Genomic DNA, 24,770 nt, shown 5'->3' with positions numbered 1-24,770 from the left:
GGAGGTTGGTGAGTGCAATTGTCATAAAGGTATTTAGTACAGTGTTACTTGTACTCAAGACACAACAACTGAGGAACAACAGAGCTTAAAAAAAAAAGAAACACATAAATCAAAAAAATAGGTAGATCAAAAACAAATAAAACTGCTACTCCAATGAATGAAGACAAGAGCCCAGAAGAAACTAGAAATCAGCCAGAAGTAACCATAGATAAGAAAAGTATGCAAGCAATAATAAACTTATTAATCACAGAAATGATAACAACATTGGAGGAAAGGAATGGCAGTATTAGGGAAACAACAGTTGAGACCCCCAAGGAAAATACTGATTATCTTGAGGCAATTAGAGAACTGAAAGCTGAAATAGCTGTAATGAAGAAAGAAGCTGAGGTAAGGGAAATCAGACTAACAGAAGCAGAAAACAGAATTAGACAGAGGATGAGTTAGAGAAAACAAAGAAAGAGGTGAAAGAGCTTAAAAAGAGATTGAGAGACACTGAAAACAACAACAGAGATATATGGGATGATCTCAAAAGAAGTAACATTCATATAATTGGCCTGTCAGAGGAAGAAAGAGAGGAAGGGGAAGCAAAAATTCTAGAGGAAATAATATAAGAAAACTTCCCAAACCTGAATAACAGAAAGGATATCAAGTTTCAAGAGGCCCAGAGAGTACCAAACAGAATCAACCCAGACCTGAAGACACCAAGACACATCATAGTCACAATGAGAAGAAGTAAGGATAAAGAAAGGATCCTAAAGGCTGCAAGAGAGAAACAAAAAGTCACATACAAGGGGAAACCCATAAGATTATCTGCAGACTTCTCCACTCAAACTCTAAAAGCCAGAAGGGAGTGGCAAGATATCTATCGAGCCCAAAATGAAAAAGGGTTTCAACCAAGGATAATATATCCTGCTAGACGTTCATTCAAACTAGATGGAGGGATCAAAACCTTCTTAGATAAACAACACTTAAAGGAGGCAACCATCACAAAGCCGGCCCTGAAAGAGGTACTAAAAGACAACTTATAAACAAGAACATCACTATAATACTTGCAATATATCAGAGCAAATTTTTTTTAGAACAATGGCACTACAATACATTAAATCCATAATATCAATAAACGTCAATGGCTTAAACTCACCCATCAAAAGGCACAGGGTGGGGGGATGGATCAGAAAACATAACCCAACCATATGCTGCTTGCAAGAATCTCATCTGTCACAACAAGATAAACACAGACTTAAAGTGAAAGGATGGAAAACTATCATACAGGCTAACGGACCACAAAAAAGGGCAGGAACAGCCATTCTCATCTCAGACACGATAGATTTTAAATTAAATAAAGTAATAAAAGATAGGCAAGGACATTACATAATGATAAGAGGATCAATCAGCCAAGAAGACTTAACAATTATTAACATCTATGCACCCAACGAGGGACCATCTAAATACATTAAGCACCTATTGAAAGAATTTCAAAAATACATCAATAGTAATACAATAATAGTGGGAGACTTCAATACCCCACTCTCACACTTAGACAGATCAACAAAGCAGAGAACCAATAAAGATACAAGAGAATTGAATGAAGAGATCGACAGACTAGACCTCTTGGACATTTTCAGACTCCTCCACCCCAAAAAACTGGAATACACCTTCTTTTCAAATCCACATAACACATACTCAAGGACAGACCACATGTTAGGCCACAAAGACAGCATCAATAAATTCAAGAGCATTGAAATAATCCCAAGTATCTTCTCAGACCACAGTGGAGTAAAACTAACATTTAACAACAAGCAGAAAATTATTAAAAGACACAGAATTTGGAAACTAAGCAACATGCTCCTTAAGAACCACTGGGTCAGAGACTCACTCAAACAGGAAATTCAAATGTTCCTGGAAACTAATGAAAATGAAGACACAACCTATCAAAATATTTGGGACACAGCTAAAGCAGTACTGAGAGGGAAACTTATAGCCATACAATCACATATTAAACACCAAGAAGAAGCTCAAATGAACGACCTTACTGCACACCTCAAGGACTTAGAGGAAGAGGAACAAAGGAACCCTAAAGTAACCAGAAGGTCAGAAATCACTAAAGTTCGAGCAGAAATAACATTGAAAATAAAAGAACCATACAAAAGATCAATGAAGCCAAATGTTGGTTCTTTGAAAGATTAAACAAAATTGACAAGACCCTATCCAGACTCACCAAACAAAAAAGAGAGAAGACTCAAATTAATAGAATTGTAAACGATGGAGGAGATATCACAACTGACACCACAGAAATCCAGAGAATCCTGCGAAACTTCTATAAAGAACTATATGCCACCAAGCTAGACAATCTGGAAGAAATGGAACAATTCCTAGAAACCTATGCACTTCCAAAACTGAACCAAGAAGAACTGAAAACAGAAGCTGAAAGCATTCCCCCTCAGCTCGGGGACTAGACAGGGCTGTCCACTGTCACCGTTACTCTTAAACATAGTATTGGAAGTTCTTGCCATAGCAATCAGGCAAGAGAAAGAAATCAAAGGAATACAGACTGGAAGGGAAGAAGTCAAACTCTCACTATTTGCAGATGATATGATAGTATACATAGAAAGACCTAAAGAATCCAGCAGAAAACTACTGGAAGTTATTAGGCAATATAGCAAGGTATCAGGCTACAAAATCAATGTACAGAAATCAATGGCATTTCTTTATGCAAACACTAAATCTGAAGAAGAAGACATCCAGAAATCACTCCCATTTACTGTTTCAGCAAAATCAATCAAATACCTAGGAATAAAGTTGACCAAAGAAGTGAAAGACTTGTATGCTGAAAACTATGAGTCGCTACTCAAGGAAATAGAAACTGATACCAAGAAATGGAAAGATATCCCATGTTCATGGACTGGAAGAATAAATATCATCAAAATGAATATTCTCCCCAGAGCCATATACAAATTTAATGCAATACCCATCAAAGTTCCACCAAGCTTCTTTAAGAGAATAGAAAAAACACTACAATCATTTATCTGGAACCTGAAAACACCTAGAATTGCCAAAACCATCTTAAGGAAAAGAAACAGAAATGGAGGCATCACACTCCCAGACCTTAAACTATATTATAAAGCCATCATCATCAAAACAGCATTGTACTGGAACAAAAATAGGCACACAGACCAGTGGAACAGAATTGAAAGCCCAGAAGTAAATCCCAACACCTATGGGCATCTAATCTTTGATAAGGGGGCCCAAAGTATTAAATGGAAAAAGGAGGCTCTCTTCAATAAATGGTGCTGGGAAAACTGGGTTGTAACATGCAGAAGAATGAAATTGAACCACTTTATCTCACCAGAAACAAAAATCAACTCCAAATGGATCAAAGACCTAGATGTCAGACCAGAAACAATCAAATACTTAGAGGAAAACATTGGTAAAACACTTTCCCACCTACACCTCAAGGACATCTTTGATGAATCAAACCCAATTGCAAGGAAGACTAAAGCAGAAACAAACCAATGGGACTATATCAAATTGAAAAGCTTCTGCACATCCAAAGAAACTATTAAACAAACAGAGAGACCCCTCACAGAATGGGAGAAGATCTTCACATGCCATACATCAGACAAGAAACTAATCACCAAAATATATAAAGAGCTCAGCAAACTTAGCACCAAAAAAGCAAATGACCCCATCCAAAAATGGGCAGAGGATATGAACAAAACACTCACTTCAGAGGAGATCCAAAAGGCTAACAAACATATGAAAAACTGCTCTAGGTCTCTGATCGTCAGAGAAATGCAAATTAAGACAAAACTAAGATACCACCTCACTCCTGTAAGAATGGCATACATCAAAAATGACAGCAGCAACAAATGCTGGAGAGGATGTGGGGACAGAGGAACCCTTTTACATTGCTGGTGGGAATGTAAATTGGTACAGCCTCTGCGGAGAGCAGTCTGGAGAACTCACAGAAGGCTAGACATGGACCTTCCATATGATCCAGTAATTCCTCTCCTGGGGTTATACCCCAAGGACTCCATAGCAGCACAATTCATAATAGCTAAAACCTGGAAGCAACCCAGGTGCCCAACACCAGATGAGTGGCTGAGAAAGCTGTGGTATATATACACAATGGAATACTATGCAGCTATCAAGAACAATGAACCCACCTTCTCTGACCCATCTTGGACAGAGGTAGAAGGAATTATGTTAAGTGAACTAAGTCAGAAAGATAAAGATGAGTATGGGATGATCCCACTCATCAACAGAAGTTGACTAAGAAGATCTGAAAGGGAAACTAAAAGCAGGACCTGATCAAATTGTAAGTAGGGCACCAAAGTAAAAACCCAGTGGTGAGGGGGAGACATGCAGCTTCCTGGTCCAGTGGGGGGTAGGAGTGGGCGGGAGGGATGGGTCATAGTCCTTTGGTGGTGGGAATGGTGTTTATGTACACGCCCAGCAAAATATAGACATATAAATCAGTAGTTAATTAATATGAGAGGGGGAAAATCAATTGTATCTCAAAGTTTCTCTAAACACAAACTGAATCTTTTTAATATATAGGCTGTGTATTTGATATGCGGACTCTCTCAAAATCCTAGACCAAGTAGATTAGAAGCATCCAATAGCACAGCTATATACAAGATACTGGATACTGTACAGCAAACCCTAACAAAAGGACTTTTCAAAGTTAACCCAATTAACAAATAATGTGATGATAACATTAACTATCGATTGTCTTTTTGAACCCTAAGACAGTAGGAACCTCACATCTCCACTATAGAGCCCCTACTTCCCCCAGTCCTGGAACCCTTGGATAGAGCTCACTTTCCCGTATGCATCTCCCAATCCAAACCAAATAATATTGCATCCGCCGATCACAACCTAACCAACGCAACGATTGCCTCCTCAACATGCTTCACCTCAGACTGTGTCCAGAGACTTCACGTGTGGAATGACAACCCTTCAGCTTCATTACTCGGGTGAGACCTTTCCTTTTATAGTACACTCTAATTTCATCTCAGGTAGTTCACTTTCTAACAAAGTCCCATAACCTAGATATACACCATTTTCTGTGAGAGAGAGCTTATGTTCACACGTATCCATAAACTACTGCAAAATATATACCTGAAAGCAGAAGTACACTAGAGTTTGTAGTGAGTACCTCCCTAACACTTCCTCTCCACTATTCCAAGCTTGGGATCCATGATTGCTCAACAAATTGTTTGGCTTCGTATGTTAACTCTCTTTTCAATCACCAGGTTCCAGATGCCACCAGGATGCTGGCCAGGCTTCCCTGGATTGAAGACCCCACCAATGTGTCCTGCAGCTCAGCTTCCCCAGAGACACACCTTACTAGGGAAAAATAGAGGCAGACTGGGAATATGGACCCACCAGTCAACGCCCATGTTCAGCGGGGAAGCAATTACAGAAGTCAGACCTTCTACCTTCTACAACCCTCAAAGACCCTGGGTCCATGCTCCCAGAGGGCGAGAGAATGGGAAAGCTATCATGGGAGGGGGTGGGTTATGGAGATTGGGTGGGGGGAATTGTGTGGAGTTGTACCCTCCTACCTTATGTTTTTGTTCATTAATCCTTTCTTAAATAAAAAATAAAAAAAAAGAACAGTATGCACACTCAATAGCAGAGGCAAGCTGACACACATACTTTAGCAATACCATGCAAACCCAAATATCCCAAATGATATTTTCTTTTGAAAAATCAAATACTGTTTTTTTTAACTGAGAAATTATGGGAATTACCACATAATTGCTTCCCAACAAGTTGTTAATTATTTGGTGGGTGGATCATGGATTTTCTCTTTTGACCATTCTCTTTTTGGGGTATTTTACTTAAATCAGAAGCCAAGTGCGTATTGACACATGCCATCTTGTATGCTAAGCTAACTCATTAAATGATAATTAAATTATAATGAGTACAGGTTCTCCATACAGGAGAAAAACGAAGTTAGTTAAGATCACCCCACCAAAGGTAAGAGTTGAGGGGGGGATTTGTAATGTATTACCTTCTTGAGTGATCTGAAATTCATATGTACAAAAGATTGAAATAGAGAATTAGAAACTTTTATATGTACTTATTTTCATCTTTTTCTTGATAGGGATTCATTACTCCATGCTAGTGTTTTTAGACAGATGGAGAGAGACAGAGATACTACAACACCAAAGCTTCCTTCATTTGTGGTGGGAGTTGTGCTTGAACCTGGGTTGTGTGTGTGGCAAAGAAAGCACACTGTTCTGATAGCAGAATAGGACCTAGGGCGGGGGGGGGGGGTTAGATTGTCATATGGAAAACTTAGAAATGTTACACATGATCAACTACTGTATTTTACTGTCAGCTAAACACTAACCCCAATAAAGAGAAAGGCAAAATGAAAGAAAGAAAGCACACTGAACATGTGAGCTATCTTGCTGCTCTCTGCACTGCTTCTCATTTTTTTACCATAACACAGAAGGCAAATAGCCTGATTCCCTACTCTACACCTGAGGAAGTACTGTGTGACTGTACTCATAAGGTCTGGAGTTCAGTGATCCCCTTACTCCAGATCTGCCTCTGTGGATTTGACAACAGTGATGATCAGTCACACATGTAACTGAGTAACTGTGCCGAACAAATCTTTCAGGCTCTAGAGCCCAGATACAGTTTGACCTTGTTTCTTAGATAAGAGACTTAACAGTTATGAGTGTCTCCAGTATATACCAAATGCTTTGGATGGAATGTCTTACTCTTTAAACAATTCTACTTTTCCTGTTCTGCATAAGGAAATCGAAATCTACTTTTCCTGTTCTGCATAAGGAAATCTACTTTTCCTGTTCTGCATAAGGAAATCAAGAAGTTGGTCTATAAGTGAGGGTGGTGGGATTTCAACCAAGAGTTAGGCCATTGCTAGAGACACACTAGCCCACTAATCTTGGTTCACATCCTGGTTCTACCACTTAACTGCTGTGCAACCTTGTTTAAGTAACATAATATCTGGCTTGGCCTTGTAGTTAAATAAAGATAATACCATGAGCAAGTACATCCTTCAGAGTTGAGTGAGGACTAGATAATGAAACAAGATTGCCTAGGAATGCCCGATGACTGGCAGATGCTCAGTAGACAATATACAGTGATTTAGTCAACTAGACTCCACTGATACTGTTGTGCTAGCTTCACAGGCGGGAGAGAGAGAGGACCAGGGACTCATGGCTGAGGTGGGAAGCAGTTATCTCTTTATTGACAAGCGGGAATGTGGTTCAACAATCTAATCTCTTCTAATCACAACACAATTCTTTTCTGCTTCTCTCCTGAGGCGGAAGAGTCGGGAACAAGGAAGTAGGACATAGGATAGGGGGCGGGGAGAAGGGAAAAGCTGGAACCAGTGAGGACTAAACCAAGTCCCAGAGACAGGGGGTGCTTAGTTAACAGTGGTTATGTAAATAGAATACATCACAAGTAATACAAGCGAACCTAATGTGATGATCAAAACAGAAGGTCTTGTAAGCAGGATTTAGAAGCATACCAACAGATACAAGGGAAAATATTTGTCTTTTTAAAAAATTATTCTTTACTTTTTGGGTGGCACCAGGGTATAACAAATACGTGATTTCACTGCTCCCAGGCAGGTATTTTTATTCTTTTACTGTCAGCAAGATGCATAGGCATACACTCTCCCTCTCCCTGTCTCCTATAGGATTGGAAAACCCCCTCCATAAGCTATGTTCTTTTCATGTGGTGCCAGGACCAGAATATAGGCTATTTGCATGCTAAGGCACATGCCCTACTGGGTGAGTTGTTCTCTGACCTGATTTTCAAAGTTCATAATCCTCAGTGAGTTCTTTTTTTCAGTGAAAATATGAGGAAAACTGTAATATGTAAACACAGAGCTGCTATTGTAGTTGGATGGGAACCTGGAATCGTCAGACCAGAATATAGGCTGCCTGCATGCTAAGGCACATGCCCCACTGGGTGAGTTGTTCTCTGACCTGATTTTCAAAGTTCATAATCCTCAATGAGTTCTTTTTTTTCAGTGAAAATATGAGGAAAATTGTAATATGTAAACATAGAGCTGCTATTGTAGTTGGATGGGAACCTGAAATTGTCACTTCTCATAAAGATCTTAAAATGCTCACTGAATCTCTCCCACTCTACCTCCATGAAGTCCAGGTTCAACGCGGTTGTCTCATCACCAACCGGCCTAGATAATTACTTGGAGTAATATCACATAGATGCACTGCCCCAAGACAAACATGGTGCTTATAGATACATCTGAACATATTGATGCATGCCTACCAAATCTCCTGAAATTACCTCATTCTGGTTATTGATAAGACACAGGCAATAGGTTTCTATTGTTCCAAGACTCTACCATTTCCTTATGCTTCTGTGAGGGATCAGAATTTGCCACTGCATTCCTGTCCTGGAGAACCCACATAGTACTTCAGTGACAATCCACAGAGCTGACTTAAGGACACAGTCCTAGGTTTGCCCCCGGACCCTGCACTAAAAAATATTATTTGAGGTATCAAGCCATTCTACAGAGAATATTTAATAATCTGCACTATTTCATGCAATACATTCAAAGACTTAAAAATCACAAATACACTACAAGTGACTTCAAAGTAACAGGAAAGATAATTTTTTCCTTTCTTTCTTTCTTTTTTTTTTTGCCTCTAGGGTTATTGCTGGGGTTTGGTGCCTGCACCACAAATCCACTGCTCCTGAAGGCTACTTTTTCCCCATCTGTTGACCTTGTTTTATCGTTGTTATGGTTATTATTGTTGTTGTTATTGGATAGGACAGAGAGAAATGGAGAGGGCGGGAGAAAGACAGACACCTGCAAACCTGCTTCACCAGTTGTGAAGCGACCCCCCTGCAGGTGAGGAGCCGGGTTCTTGAACTGGGATCCTTATGCCGGTTATTGCTCTTTGCGCCATATGCGCTTAACCTGCTGCGCTACTGCCCAACCCGCAGGAAAGATATTTCTATCATTTTTCAGTAATTATATTCATAAAGTAAGGTAAAAGTACATCAACACCTGCTCATTTGGCTTTGATGGTCCTCTGATCCAGGTTGGGCTGAAGTTAATTACTGCATTATTACTAAAAGGGTCTTGCCAAGTAAATTAACCCAGGCAAAATTCTGCATCAACAAGTATCACAAGAAGGCCCTTTTCAATTGCTGGTTCCAGGGAGCCTTGCATATAGCCCATGGAAACAAACTTTCAATAATCTACATATTATTATTCCTTGACCCACTTAAATTTAATAGTCAGTGTGTATAATGAATTCTTTATTGAAATAATAAAGTTTGCACAGCCTGGGAAATAAGTCAACTGGTAGAGTGTATGGGACTTGCATGCCCGAGGCTCCTGGTTTGATCACCGACACTGCATGCACCAGAGCAATTCTGTTTCATGTGAAGTTCTCTCACCGCTAATAAAAGCAATAGATCTTTAAAAAAAATTTTTTTTTAATTATGTTTCTTTTTTCTAAAGATTGTGTTTTTATTTTATTTTTATTTATTTGTTATTGGATACAGACAAAGAGAAATTGAGAGAGAAGGGGGAGATAGAGAGGAAGAGAGACAGAGAGGCACCTGCAGACCTGCTTCACCGCCTGTAAAGCGACTCCCCTGCAGGTGGGGAGCCTGGTCCTTACAACCAGTCCTTGCACTTTGTGCCACATACGCTTAACCCTTTGCGCTACCGCCTGACTTCCTAAAGCAATAGATCCATAAAGACAAAATGCTTTCCAAGTAAATTGGCAGCAGAGATAAAAGCTCTACAACAAGGCGGTACTTCAGCTCACTTTGAGGCTGGGGCTGTGGTACACACAAGACTAGGACTGAAGGTCATAATGAGACAGGGCCAAGGTAGTTTCTGCTCCCAGGGAGGCTGCATCACGGCTAGTGTAGAGTGGGGTGGAGACTTAACTTACAGTTAAAGAGGTTAAGCCACTGTGATAGTGCTTTGGGGCAGAAATGCAGGAGTCACTACAACAATGGCTAGAAATATTACTAATATCTGAGGTCTTCATCTAGGTAACCTTAGGACATTCTGATAACCAGAATGCCAACTGTGTGAAAATAAGAGTCTATATTTTAGGAGGATATCTAATTCTTTGGCAAAAGTTTCCAGATATTGGATTCCTTATGGGCATAGGACATTCTGGAGGGTAGTGACATTTTCACTGAAAAAGTAGCCTTTAAGTTGAGAACTGGAAGATGAGTAGGGCTGAACTATGGAATAAATGTTCTAAGTCTGAGCATCTGTGTAGACCCTATGGTGAAAGGCAGGACTGCAGAAGAAACTCCCAGCTTGTGTAACCCTGAAGACAAAGTAGAGGTGAAAGGCTATATGGTGGGGGGAAGGGGAAAGAAAGGGGAGTTAGGAGGGTAAACTTTTCTATAACCAAGCAGGAACCAATTACCTCAAGAGCACAGTGCATCTTTGAGGTGCTATGACCAACTGGTTGCCAAAAATTCCGTTTGTAGTCCTCCTGCTTTTCAGAAAAGGGGGGAATGAGGACAGCAGTAGTGACTGTAAGAAACCCAGGAAGGCTTGAGAATAGACTTCCTTCTCATCTCAGGCTTTTCCAAATGCCACTACCCTCCAGAATGACCTATACCCATAAGGAATCCAGTATCTGGAAACTTTTGCCAAAGAATTTTATTTCCTCCTAAACTATAGACTACTTGGTCTTGTCAATCATTAATCAATAATAAGTCAATAATACAATATAATAAAACTAATAAATAATAAAATAACAATAAAAATAAAAAATCAATAAACAAATAAAATTCATTTTAAAGTAAAAATAAAAAAGAATCAGAAGGGACCTCAGAAATCAGTCCCATCAATCCATGACACACACTGCCTTCTAATCCCCCCACCCTGCCACTCATTTCCACAACAGTCTTATAAGTATGATGCCACCAAAACAAAACCTTCAACTGTTTTTTTTAATTTTCTCAATTATTTCATGGATTGGGCTTCCTGTATGCTCTACTGGAAATCTAATTCTCCTCCTTTATATTCCTTCTCTAATGTAGGGCCTTTATCCTCTGAGACATTCACTTCTTGCAGAGAATGGCCCATAAAATCCTAATTGATACCACATCCCAATGACAGCATTTATGTACAGCATTCCATACTCACACTACCTCACCCATCACTTTTCTCTCTTGCATCTGTGAGACATCCAACAACCAAACTCATGATTCATCCATTTATCCTCTCCAGAAGCTGCTGTCATTGGTCTACCCCAATGTCCTCTTTTTGGCACTTGCCCTCTTCCCTGGTTCCTCCATTGTTGACACTTTGAATGATGGCTCCTGGGATGCAGTCCTGAGTCACTATTGAGTCTCCTAGTGTGCAATCATCCATTTCCAGGGTTTCAGCACATCCATCTCCACAGGATTCCAGGCCAGAATTTTAACACTCTGCCTGTGCTTTTATTCCCTTTCTATGAGCCACACAATAATGTTTTGTCACTTCATAATTGCATCTCATTTTTTCTCAGTTATGAAAAAGTTGAAAGCCTAAAAAGAACTTCTAGGTATCACTAAACGTATCCTTTGCCTTTGTAGATGGAGACATTAGAATTATGAAAATGTAAGAGATATTCTTATTTCAGGATATGAAAGTTAACCTTAAGTGAGCCTATAATTAAAAAAAAAAAACACCAAAAAAACCTGTCTGGTCTTTGCGTCAGTTTCTTGGCAAGGAGCTTCTAAAACCCTAGAAATTTCCCAAGTAATCAGAGTATCTTTGTTATGCTAGTGAGGTGGCTCCTAGTAGACTTCTGAATAATTTCAGGATTGGAGGAAGAGGTGGCAAGTTTTCAGAAACAAAACAAAAACAAACCAACAACAGCTAAATCACTCAAAGGCAAAAATATTGGAACACCTGACCTTTGCAAGGAGAAGCTAGAGATTGAGGTCACTCCAGTAATCACTGATTTAATCAGTCATGTAAATATGATGGAGTTCAAATAAAACTCTGAACACAAAGTTTCAGTGGACCTTCTTGTATTGTGAACATTAATGTGTTAAGAGGGTAATAATATGTCCTGATTCTATACTGAAAGGCATAATAGTTAGTTCTGCTTTTCTTCCTACATCATATTCTGTATGTCTCTTCATTTGGCTAAACACAATTTCCATCTTTAGTAATAAAACTAATCAAAACTATTGAGTGTTCCTGAATTTTGTGAATGAATCTAGTAAATGGCTGAGCTTGAAGAAAGTTGTAGGAAACATTAAGCTTATAGTCAGTCAGAAGTGTGGGTTGTACAGGGAGCCCCCAAATGTGTCTATAGTAAATGTGGTACAGGGAGCCCCCAAATGTGTCTATTGTAAAGACAGTTATGTTGGGACTATGTCTTGTAACTTGTGAGTTCTATGCTAATTCTGAATGGTTAGTTCTGGAGTTCACCTGATGGCTATCCAATCTATTTATTTATTTTTGCCTTCAGGACTTTGCTGAGGCTCCGAATCTGCACAATTCCACCAAACATGGTGGGATGTTTCTTCTTTCTAAATGGAAGGTGAGAGACAGAAAGGGAAAGAGAAAGACAAGTATCACACTGCTCTACTGCTCATGATGCTTTCCTCTGTGTGATGCTCTCCTGTGTGGCCTGGGGCTTAGACCCGGTAAACTGCACACGTAGTATCTCCAGGTCCCCCAATTTCTGTTAAAATTTGAGTTTTTATCAGAGGAAAGTCCCTAATGTGCCAGGCACTCAACTGGTTGGTACTGTCATTAAAGAAGCACTGTGTCTGATCTGCCGCCACCTAGAGTTAAGAATAAGGTACACACAAACATTGAGAAGTCAAAATAAATATTAAGCACTGAAGTTTGAATGGGGACACACCTATACTTTCTAAAGAGGGTGAAGATTACCTAAAGCTCAGCTCTTTTAAGTAATGGTTTTTACTGACACCTTCCTAACAGTGTCCAAAGTGAGCCTGTCACTGACTTTAAAAGAGATCTAAAAATGTTGTATGGAATACTTCCTTTTCAGTCAGTGAGAATTAGCCAAAAGTCAGATGCCCACAGAAACAGAATGAAAGACCATTTCACAGACTAGTGGCAATATTTCTGGGCTCACAGACTGAGCAGAGCTGAGCAGAAGCAAGCTGCATTGCCAGGGGAAGAGCGGCCTCGGAGGCTTTCCTTAGAGGAAAAAAGGTGAGTACCTTTTTTTCAGTACTGGAACATTTCAGTGTATGCACTTAACCAGGTGGGCCACCACCTGGCCCTCAGTGGAACATTTCAGTACTAGCAAGTTTTTCTCTTTATCCCAAGTACAACAAAAATAATCTTTACTTCAGTCGCTAACATTGCACATACAAGAGATTTCAGGATGATGTTTCCTCATCTGAGAGCAAAAAACAGCAGCTACAAAGTTCATTCAGGGTGATAAGATAAAGGCAGAGACTAAGTCAAAATCCCAAATAGCATGAAACATTATGACCGTGATGTCTGATTCTCAAATGAGTTTCCAGAAATATGCTAGGCTAGGACTTTGACAGAAATACAAGGAGGGCTGGAGAGACAACATAATGGTTATGCAAAAGACTTATGCCTAAGCGTCCATACTCCCACGCTCAATCCCCAACACCACCACTGGCCAGAGCTGATTAGTGCTCTGGTGCTTCTCTCTGTGTCTTTCTCTCTGTATCTCACTCATTAAAATAAAATACTACAATAAAATAAATACAACTAGGATAGATCCTAGTGTAAATAGACTCAGTTCCTAAAAGCAGCTGTGGAAATGATACATTTCAGCTTTTAAAATTTCATTTTTTCTTTGAAATATTTTATCTTATCTTTTAAAAATAATGTGCTTGAATATTTATTTATTTATGGATTATAAACAGAGATTGAGAGGGGAGGAGGAGTTAGACAAGAGAAAGAGAAAGAGAGATACCTGCAGCCCTGCTTCACCACTCATAAAGCTCTCCTCCTGAAAGTGGGGACCAGGGGCTTGAACCTGGGTCCTTGTACACTGTAATGTGTGTGCTTAACCAGGTGCACCACCACCTGGCCCCTTCTTTTTAATATTTTATTTATTTATTCATTGGATAGAAACACAGTGAATTTTAGAGGAAGGGAGGATAGAAAGAGTTACACTGGCAATATTGCTTCACCATTCATGAAGCTCCCCACTAGCAGGTGGGGACCAAGGTTTTAAACTTGGCTCCTTGTGCTTTGCAACATGAGCTTATCCAAGTATGCAGCCATCTGACCTTTGAATTTCATGCTTCCTCAAGCCTCTCGAATGCACACTTTCTGTTCTCCCAGACTGATTTTTCACTCTCATTATTTCAGACAGAGATAGAGACAGCCAGATATGAAGGGTAAAAGACAGAGAGACACCACAGTACCACTCTACTCCCTTAATACCTGCGTAACTCCCAGGTGGTGCTAAGGGAGCAAATCCTACAAAGTGAGCTATCGTCTACCTTTAAAGTTTCATGCTTTCAATCAGTCTGTAGAAATCCAAAAGAGACCCAGATTTGAGTGCATTCCTCTCCCACAACTATCACAGACCATTCTCAAAGCGGCACTTCTTGGACTGGCCTTCCAGACCTGTTATCTTCACAAAGAATGTGTGTGAATGGATGTAACTTGAAAATGTGACTTCCACACTGACATGAAGGTCCAAAGGTCTTTACCTTTTCCCACCACCTTTTCTCTACTTTTTTTTTTTGCTACTTCTCCACCCTAATTCCCACATAATCTTACATAAAATCTAAAAGCTGTGAATTTTCAAGTTTTTTGAAATGAGAAAAAAACTGCCTCAAAATCAGTCATTATCATCCAAATTACTCTTGACTTCCAAAAATATCAATAATTACTGAAAACTAATTTGAAAATCAAGTTCTTATGTGAAGTGAATAATTTAGTGTGGCAAGTGTTTTACATAGAAACTTTATTCTTTTTTTTTTTTAGTCTTTATTTGTTGGACAGAGACAGTCAGAAATTGAGAGGGAAGGGGGTGACAGAGAGAAAGAGAGAGACAGAGAGACACCTGCAGCCCTGTGTCACCACTTGTGAAGCTTTCCCCCTGCAGGTGGGGACCAGGGGCTCGAACCTGTGTACTTGCACACTATAACATGTGTGCTCAACCAGGTGCACCACCATTTATTCCTATTTCAAAACAAGATAATTAGTATAAAACAAGCAAATCATTTATGTTTTATAACAGATTTTTCCATTTGCTTTGAAAACGCACTGAAATAATTAGAAAAATCCAAGCATCAGTCATACCACAAGAGGAAATTTTCTAGAGAATCAGTCAGTGAAAGTACATCAGATAATTTATCAGGAGCCTATTCTTAAGCACCAAAGTCCTATTTCTTTCTTGAATACTAGGTATACCTATTTGGATCCTATGTCTGGGTTCATTGGTTCCTTCAGTTAATGCATAATCTAGGAAGAGCTATATAAGCTGAAGTTTCACTTCAGGGTAATGGACAAAGATCCTGAGACCAAGTGTAAAATCTGAGAAGTTCATGCTGAAACAAGGTGCTAAGAAAGAGGAGAACCAAACATGCTGGCTGTTTTAGCAGTCAAAATATCCTCACTTGGAATCATACCTAAACTCTTGATATTCTCAAGGTAGGAAGCCAGGAAATGAAAGAAGACTTCAAAAAAAAAAAAAAAAAAGAAATTTGATCACTCATGCCACTGCCCCAACCTACCCAAAATGAAACATCCCTCAAAAGCTAAAGGCTTTGTCTAATGTCCTTCAAAACTTTCTTCTCAAATTTAGATAATTAGCAAGAAACCCGATCTTAAGTTATGGCTAGTCATATATTTTAGTCCTGCACTTAAACTTGACGGCAAAGAGGTTTCCTTCAGTAATCCTTGGGATCTTGCAAATATGGCTCTCCATATGCCTTTAGATAAAAGGCTTATATGAGATTCCAATTCAACTCTGTAGTAGCAAGAACTAAAGATCTCAAGGTAAAGATGGGGTTAGAAAAGGAATGAAGAGCTCAGGAGGCAGATAAGGTCTGCATGAGAGTAAATAGGAAAAGATAAGAGACCTAGACTTTTCTTTTCTTTTCTTTTTTTTTTTTTCCTCCAGGGTTATTGCTGGGCTCGGTGCCTGCACCATGAATCCACCACTCCTGGAGGCCATTTTTCCCCCTTTTGTTGCCCTTGTTGCCGTAGCCTTGTTGTGGTTATTATTATTACCATTGTTGATGTTGTTCGTTGTTGGATAGGACAGAGAGAAATGGAGGAGGGGAAGACAGAGAGCGGGAGAGAAAAACAGACATCTGCAGACCTGCTTCACGGCCTGTGAAGTTGCCTGTGAAGCGACTCCCCTGCGGTGGGGAGCCAGGGGCTGGAACCGGGATCCTTATGCCGGTCCTTGTGCTTTGCGCCACGTGCGCTTAACCCACTGTGCCACCGCCCGACCCGGAAACCTAGACTTTTCATGTGATCACAGGTCATAACAATTCCCCAAACCACCATTCAGGGAATATAAGTTTAATGATGAGTAAAAGTATCGGAGTTTGTCTTCATTTGTCATGTTGCTCTCCGTGACAGTTTCTCCTGACAGCTTTGACTTCTACTGTCCTGTATATTTTTGTTTCCTCAAATTTATAATATTTTTTAGAATGAAAGTGATGAATCAAGTTCAGAGCAGAGCCTTCATCCCATCAGAATTCTGAGCAGAGAGATCTTGATTGCAGTTGGGAAATGCACATAAAAGATTGGCCAAGCATAGGCTGGCTGATAGACAGACTGAGCTGATTCAGAGCTGAAGATGGATGAGATCAATTTTGAAGCTTTTCTGCTTTCATCTTCTAGGTTATGAGTGTCAGTGAATTTTCTTTTCCTCTAAGCCTCATGTTTCAAACTGCATTCTTCCACAGTTATCATGTGCTTCATTTTATACAGCCCACAGAACATTTATCAGTTAAAAACCATCTTTTATTGGGGGGAATTAATGATTTACAGTAAATATAATTATAGGTGCATGTGTAAAATTTCTCAGTTTTCTGAAAAACATTCTCACCCTCAGCCTAGGTTTTCCTCACCATCATGCACCAGGACCTGAAAGACCCCCTGGGTCACTCTAAGTTCTTTACTTTGATGCAATACACCAAATACCTCATCACAGACCCCTGCAAGCGTCAACCCGGCTTTGACCTAGCACGTTATGATTGGGCCCTCCTCAATCGCTATCAAACAGGCCATGGCCGGTGCGCCGCTATGTTCCATCGCTGGGGAGCCAGAGATGACCCGAACTGCCCCTGCGGCTCCAGACAGACTATGACCCACATAGTCAATGACTGCCACCTCTCCAGATTCAAAGGAGGTCTCGAAACTTTACATCACGCTCAACCTGACGCTGTTGACTGGCTACGGAAGAAGGGCAAACGCTAAAAGAAGAACCAAACCCAGTTCAAGTTCTGCTTTGTGTTTCCTCTTTCTGTTCTTATTTCTCAACTTCTGCCCACGTATGAGACCATCCCATGTTTACCCTTCTCTTTCTGTCTTATCTTAACTTAACTTGATTCCTTAAGTTCCACCCAAGATGAGGTGAAGAACATGAATTCATCATTTTTAATAGCGGAGTAGTATGCCATTGTGTATATATACCACAACTTTCTCAGCCACTCATCTGTTGTTGGATGCCAGGGTTACTTCCAGGTTTTAGCAACATTTGGATGCATGTATCTGGTTTCTTAGGATATACCCCCCCAGAGAGGAATTGCCAGGCCATAGTGTAAGTCCATTTCTAGCCTTCTGAGAGTTCTCCAGACTGATCTCCACAAGGGCAGGACCAATTAACATTCCCACCAGCAGTGCCAGAGGGTTCCCTTATCCCCATAGCCTATCAGCATTTGTTGTTACCATATTTTCTCATGTATGACATTCTCACAGGGTTGAAGTGGTATCTCATTGATGTCTTTATTTGCATTTCTCTGACAATCAAAGGTTTAAAGGGCATTTTTTAATATGTCTGTTGGCCTTTTGGATTTCTTCTTTGGTGAATATTCTGTTCATTTTCTCTCCCCATTTTTGGATTTTTTTTTTTTTTTAGTTTGGTAAGCTCTTTTGGTTATTAGCCTTTTGTCTGCTGTATGGCATGAAAAGATCTTTTATTCTGTAAGGAGTCTCTCTGTTTGGGTGGTGGTTTCTTTTTCTGTGCTGAAGCTTTTCAATTTGATGTAGTCTCATTGGTTTATGTTTAAAATGAGTCAATTTATGATAAAAGCAGCATTCTAGAATCTGTGGTCTATCTACAGGTCTAGTTCAATTCAGTTGGATGGTGAAAAGAATAATAACTTTAAAAGAATGTTCTACTTGGAGTTTAATACTTAAGCAGTAATCTAATTTTTATATTTTAGTCACTAAATGCATCAATAAGCACTAAAATGACCAAATTGCCAGTAAGCACTGAATTTATTAATGTGTCAATTTCATAAGGTATTGAATTTATCAGCAAGCATGGGATATATACTGTAATTGATAAGTCAGATAGTTTTCAATGTTGTAGTAGACATCAAATTCAAGGTCTACACATGTACTCTACTGCTAAGTTACCTCCACAGCCCAGTTTATTAGTTTATTATTTTATGGAGGAGTGAGACGGGTCTGGGGGTGGGCAGAGGAAAAGGGAAAGAACAAGAGCAAGAGGACTCAAATACTGCTCCACTATTCATGACTAATGCCATCTTTGTTTTTCTCTTATGTGGTGTTGAGGCTCATACCCAAGGCCTCATGCATCTGAGGCAGGTACTCTACCACACAGACAACTCCCTGGCCCAACCAACTGGGCAACTTAAAAGAGATATTAAAAGGTAATGGCAACAGAACCTTGTGAGGCAGGGGCCAGGGCCAGTTCATCCCACTGAATTGCTGCCCAGTACTCCTACCAACACCTGGCACATAAACTTTTATTATACGAAGGGATGACTGTATAGACAGATGACAAAATAGAAGGGAATGAGCATTATTAAATATCCCCTCAAAGTAATTTCTATTTGAATAAACTTAAAGAGCTTGTTTTTAATTTAAATAATTCACCTGCTGAATATATTATATAATTTAGGGTTTTTAAAGAGGTCTTTCAAAGCTTTTAACAATTCTTGTCAAGGGGGCTGGGTGGTAGCACACTTGTTAAGCACACATAGTGTAAAATTCTTGTCACTCTTAGAAATGGAAGTAGTGCTAAAAGCATGAGACAACTGTAAATGTCAACATATACACTCACCTGCCATGTCAATGGCAAAAGGCCTGTCTGCTCTCCAGCCAGTGTACCAACCAACAACTCTGCCATTTTTCACCAATGGACGTTCATAGCGTCGCCCACCGACAAGGCCCACTGGCCAGACAGAGACTTTGCGTGTAGTTCGCATCTGTAAAAAAAGGGAAAGGAGATGAGGCTGATTTAAAAAAAATTTTTTTTTAGGGAATATAACTGAAGGGAGGAAAGTAATGTGAGTCATACAAAAGAAATGAGAGGAGGAGGATAGACTTTCAAGTTCTAAAGTTTCCAAACAGAAGCCTTCTGTTGATAGATAGCTACTTGACTCATTGTTGCTAGACTGCTCAGAGCCATTAGGCTGTGTTCTCCATCATAAACTCAGCTGGTGACTTCAGGCTTAAGAGAAGTTAAATCGGTGTCAATGTTGCAACATCACTTATTTGGAGCGAAGTTGTGACTATTAAAATTTTCCATTTATTTCAAAATTGATTATTTTGAAAAATGTTTTTATCTTCTGGAGAAGATTTAGTTTTCCTTCAGGAAACTATCACACAACAGCAAACATGTCACCTAGAGTAGGAGCAACAGGAGTTGCCTTTTTCTTTTTTTTTTTAATTTTTCTTTTAAAATATTTATTTATTTTCCCTTTTGTTGCCCCTTTTTTTATTGTTGTAGTTATTATAGTTGTTATTGATGTCATTGTAGTTGGATAGGACAGAAAGAAGTGGAGAGAGGAGGGGAAGACAGAGAGCGGTGAGAAAGATAGACACCTGCAGACCTGCTTCACCACCAGTGAAGCGACCCCCCTGCAGGTGGGGAGCCGGGGGCTCAAACCAGGATCCTTACGCTTGTCCTTGAGCTTTGCGCCACGTGCGCTTAACCCGCTGTGCTACTGCCCGACTCCCAGGAGTTGCCTTTTTCTGAATTTATTGCTAAAGATACACAGAAATTATGTCTGTGGGGGATGGGGTGGGGGAGGGGCATTAATACTGGGATCCAGATACAGAATAGACATCAACCCTTCTTCAGAGTAACAGAAAGAAAATATTCCCTCAATTCATCTGCCTTTCTGGGACAAGTGGACAAAACCAGAAAGGAAGATGTCTCACACAAGTAATTGGACTATCTCTATCCTCTTCCATTACACATTGCATATGTGTAGTTAGTGGAGTTCTGGTTAAAGTCAGCTCTCCATGAAAAGTTCTTTTCTGGGGCTAGGAAGACAGCATAATTAGTTATTCAAAAAGACTTTTTTTAAAGTTAAATTTTAATAGTGGCAATAAATCTACATAGATCTAGGAGAATTTTTTCTAGGACTACATTACTATAAATATAAACCAACAAGGAATATTTACAGAGAAAAAAATGAATGGAAGAGATGGGGCCATAGGGAAAAAATGGCCAAATATATACAAATATAGACAGATAATTGTAGAAATAATAGTTAACCAGGGCCAGGGGGATGGACACCCAGCTAAGCTAACATATTACCAAGCTCAAAAACCTGGGTTTGAACTTCCACTCCCCATTTGCAATGGGTCTGCTTCAGAAAGCAGACTTGAAGCAGGTCTGCAGGTGTCTATCTTTCTCTCCTCTATCTCATCATTCTCTCTCAATTTATTTTATTTATTTATTTTTTTCAAAAAGACTATCTTATGCCTGAGATGCCCTGGTCCCAGGTTCGATTCCCAGCACCACCAGAAGCCAGAAGTGAGCAGTGTTTTGTCTTCTTTCTCTCACTGTCTCTATCTTTTCCCTTCTGTATCTCTCTCTGATAATAAATAAATAAATAATAAATAAATAAATAAATAAATATATACTTTAATAAACTGTATTTTCTGGACTTCCCTAAGGGAAAAGACACACTAACAAAAGAAGTTTATTGCCTTTGGTTGAAAATCACCACCACCACCTTTCTCTAGGACATGAGTGGAAAAAGGTTACAGTCAGCTCTCACAGTACCTTTGTGAAAACTAGGAAAAAGTGCTCTCTCTCCAGCAGACACATAAGTGCTGGGGCCTGTGATTTGATCATTAAAATACAGTCGGATTTCAGTTCCATTCACCCAGTAAGATGGGTGTGACTATGGGCATAATCTGTGTGGCTGCATGCAACTATGATTTCAACATCACTGCTTTACCTTTTATTTGCTACCAAACTGGATCATGATCAGTAACCTGCAGTTAAAATAATAATTATCAATCAAGGAATTTTTCATAAAACAAAGAAAAGGTACTTAGGAAATATTTTTATATATAATTCAAATTAAAGTCAGAGTTGTTTTCATTACTCTACTTCCTTTACATCTACATATATGACTCAGTTTCAGAAAATGTTTTATTGGGATTACACTGAGCACATACAAGAATCTGGAGAAGCAACTACTTAGAAACACTGAGACATCTAAACCACAAACTTGATATAGCTGTTTGCGCATTTCAAATTTAATTTATCTCAATAAGGCTCTAGTGATATAATTATTGAATCAGAAATTACAATGCCTTTATGTCATAGGTCTTCTTATAAGTGAAAAAAAAATCAGAAAATATATAAAATTTCATTAAAACACAACCTTGTCTTAATTCATTCCAGCTTGAGACTCCTCTTCCCTTACACACTATAGAAGTTATTTCTATTTTTATCTATCACATATACTCCAAATATATCACAAAACCAAGTTAAATCTAATACTTGTTACTTTTAAATTATCAAAGTGGATATATATATACATATACATGTATATATATATAAAGCTGATACATCTGGTTCAAGTTTCAGTGTTCAAAGATCTGTGGTCAAGGTCCGCATTTATGAGGGATTAAGGGAAAGGTTTAGGAGTAGTAGAGCAAGAGGTACTTCTCATTTTCTCTTTGTCTTTATCAAACGTGAAAGAAAGAAAGAAAAAGCCCACTGGAAACAGTGAAGATATCACATAAGAAGATAACACAAGTGGCAAAAAAAAAATCAATCAAAATAAATAAAAGTTTAAAAAGCATCAAAAATGGTGTATATAAACATACATGAAACAAAAAATAGTAAAAAGATTGTACCCTATACAGCAGGAACCAAAAATTCAGGCAAGCATTGAAAAAAAATGCAGCAAAGGAAAGATACCACAATACTGAAGCTTCCCCCAGTGATGAGGGGCCAGGTTGAAACCAGGTTATATGTATGGCAAAGTAGGTTCCTTCTGAAGTGAGCTCTTTTGGCAGAAATATTTTTCAAAGTGGAAAGGAGAATAAACTTTAACTGTGGGTCTATTAGTAAAGGAACAATTAAAAATGTCAAGCATGTTTTGTGGGAGACTTTCCACTTAACTACAGAATCATCTTGTGTTCTAGATAATAAGGTGAATCATAGAAGTGAAACACTGCACTTCTGACGTAGGTTCATGCTTGAAAATGTAAACTTTACTTAACACACTAAACATTTCTTTCTCTTTTTTTTTTGCCTCCAGGGTTATAACTGGGGCTGGGTGCCTGTACTATGAATCCACTCTCCTGGAAGCTATTTTTCCCATTTTGTTGCTCTTTTGTTACACGTGTTGTAGTAGTTACTGTTGTCATAACTGTTGTTGTTGGATAGGACAGAAAAAAATGGAGAGAGGAGGGGAAGACAGAGAAGAGGAGAGAAAGGTAGACACCTGTAGACCTGCTTCACCACTTGCTAAGCTATCCCCTGCAGGTGGGGAGCTGGGGGCTCCAACCAGTATCCTTGCGCTTACGCCATATGCACTTAACCTGCTGCGCTACCACCAAGCCTCCACACTAAACATTTCTAAGCAGCTCAAGACTTAACATTTATTCACATTCTATTTTTTCCCATAGGACCTGGTGTTAAAGGTGAAACTGAACTATTTTAATGCAGGTAGTGTGTCAGGATTATATTTCTATGTTAAATTTTAAAGATTTATGATTTAATTATTTTAAAACTTCAGAAATACTCAGATGTCCATACTAAGTATGCATTGCTCTGAGATTCAATGTGCAATGCATCATCACAGAACTAGAAGCACAGCCTCTAAGTACATGATCACTGTACTATAAAGTGTGTGTCAGACATTTCAAAAGAAAATAGCACAGCTATTTACAGGACTTCTTCATTTCACCCTGGGGATCTATCCTTTGTTCTGTGTCCTTTTCACTCAATCTCTGCTCTTTAAGGATTCCTTGGCAGCCACAATCTTTCATGAAAGGAGAAAAATGTAACAATGGCTGCTACTATTAAAAGCAAAAGCACTCTCAGAACTAGAATATTCTCACTATTTAAAAGCTTTGTTAATTTTCTTGGCACAAAGTAGCACTTACATAATAGGTATGACTATAGGTATCTAAAGTCATAGTTTAACTTGTATCAGGTGTAAGCTTCAATCTAAAACACTGGATACTGAGATAATGAGAAAGCAACCACATATTTATAAGACTTATATAATACAAAATAGGTTTGACTTGAAAGGCACTCTACTAAATCAAGACCCAAGTCACTCTGTCATTTATTTCTCTTGCTACAAACCACAATTAAACATACAAGATCTGCATTAACAAGTAAACCAGTCAAAATCTTCAGTCATTTCACAGTCCTAGTGGATGCAAAATATACAAAAGCTGCATCTAACACACTGATGCATTCCCTCAGGCTAAACAGTATTTAATAGATTCAAGGGCAGGTGGTGCTTGTTTATCTTTGCCTTATCCTGAAAAGGAGAAAAGCAGGTAACTACTGTGCACTACCACTTCTGTTGACCTTATTAACAACCATTTCTGGTTTCTCTGCCATTTTTTACCCCCTGAAGCTCGAGGCTACATCCTTTTGGTCCCTTTTTGGGAAATGACTAGCAGCCACCTCTAGGGGTTGGAGCACTTCAGATGATCCCATGTAGGTGATCATCAAAATGCTATTGAGTAAAACAGAAGAAGTTAAACAAATATCTTGTGCTTCCTTGAAGACATACAGCTAGGTGAAATCTTGATTTATTTTTTCCAAAGGGAAATAAATACTGTTCTGATCTTCTGAAATTTAAAATGCTACAGGCAACCTCAAGGAGGAGAAACTCAATAAAGAATGTTAACATGATGTGTATACATATTTTTAAGCTAGCAATTTCTGTAGCAAAACAAACAAACAAAAGAATATCAATCTAGCAGGAGCCAATGAACTAAAGACACAAAGGAAAGGGCAGTGAAAATATTATGAAGAAATGAAGTTGTGATGATTGGGAGCCAAGCCTGTTTCTTCTACTACACTGTATATAAAAATCTGATATTTTTGGTATTCCTATGGGGCGGAGCCAAGATGGCAACTTTGGAGCAACAGCTGCTGTGAGCTGCAAGAAGCAGCAGCTCTCGGGCTATAATTAACTGGATAGGGTGACTGGGTGTTTGACTTGTTTCTCTCTACCTCTTCCCTCCACTCTCCCATTTTCCCTCCTCCTAGCTAATGAAAAAAAAACAACTTTTCTTTCACTGATCTTTTTTTTTATTATTCTTTTTCATCCTTCCTCCTTTTTGTTTTCTGAATTCACTGATACTCACTTGTGAA

The 24,770-nt window shown here is 39.1% G+C and overlaps 1 protein-coding gene across 1 annotated transcript in view; it reads right to left on the bottom strand.

Annotated features, from left to right (window-relative positions):
* B3GAT2 (beta-1,3-glucuronyltransferase 2) overlaps positions 1-24,770 on the bottom strand; it is a 95,069-nt gene that overhangs the window by 13,796 nt on the left and 56,503 nt on the right. Inside the window, exon 2 of the mRNA XM_007529039.3 lies at positions 19,239-19,383. Coding sequence (XP_007529101.1) covers positions 19,239-19,383 — 145 coding nt within the window. The remainder of the gene's footprint in view (positions 1-19,238; positions 19,384-24,770) is intronic.

The sequence above is a fragment of the Erinaceus europaeus genome, chromosome 4 (assembly GCF_950295315.1).
Source record: "Erinaceus europaeus chromosome 4, mEriEur2.1, whole genome shotgun sequence".
In the NCBI taxonomy this organism is placed as follows: Eukaryota; Metazoa; Chordata; class Mammalia; order Eulipotyphla; family Erinaceidae; genus Erinaceus; species Erinaceus europaeus.
This window is presented reverse-complemented; position numbering and strand designations above follow the sequence as displayed.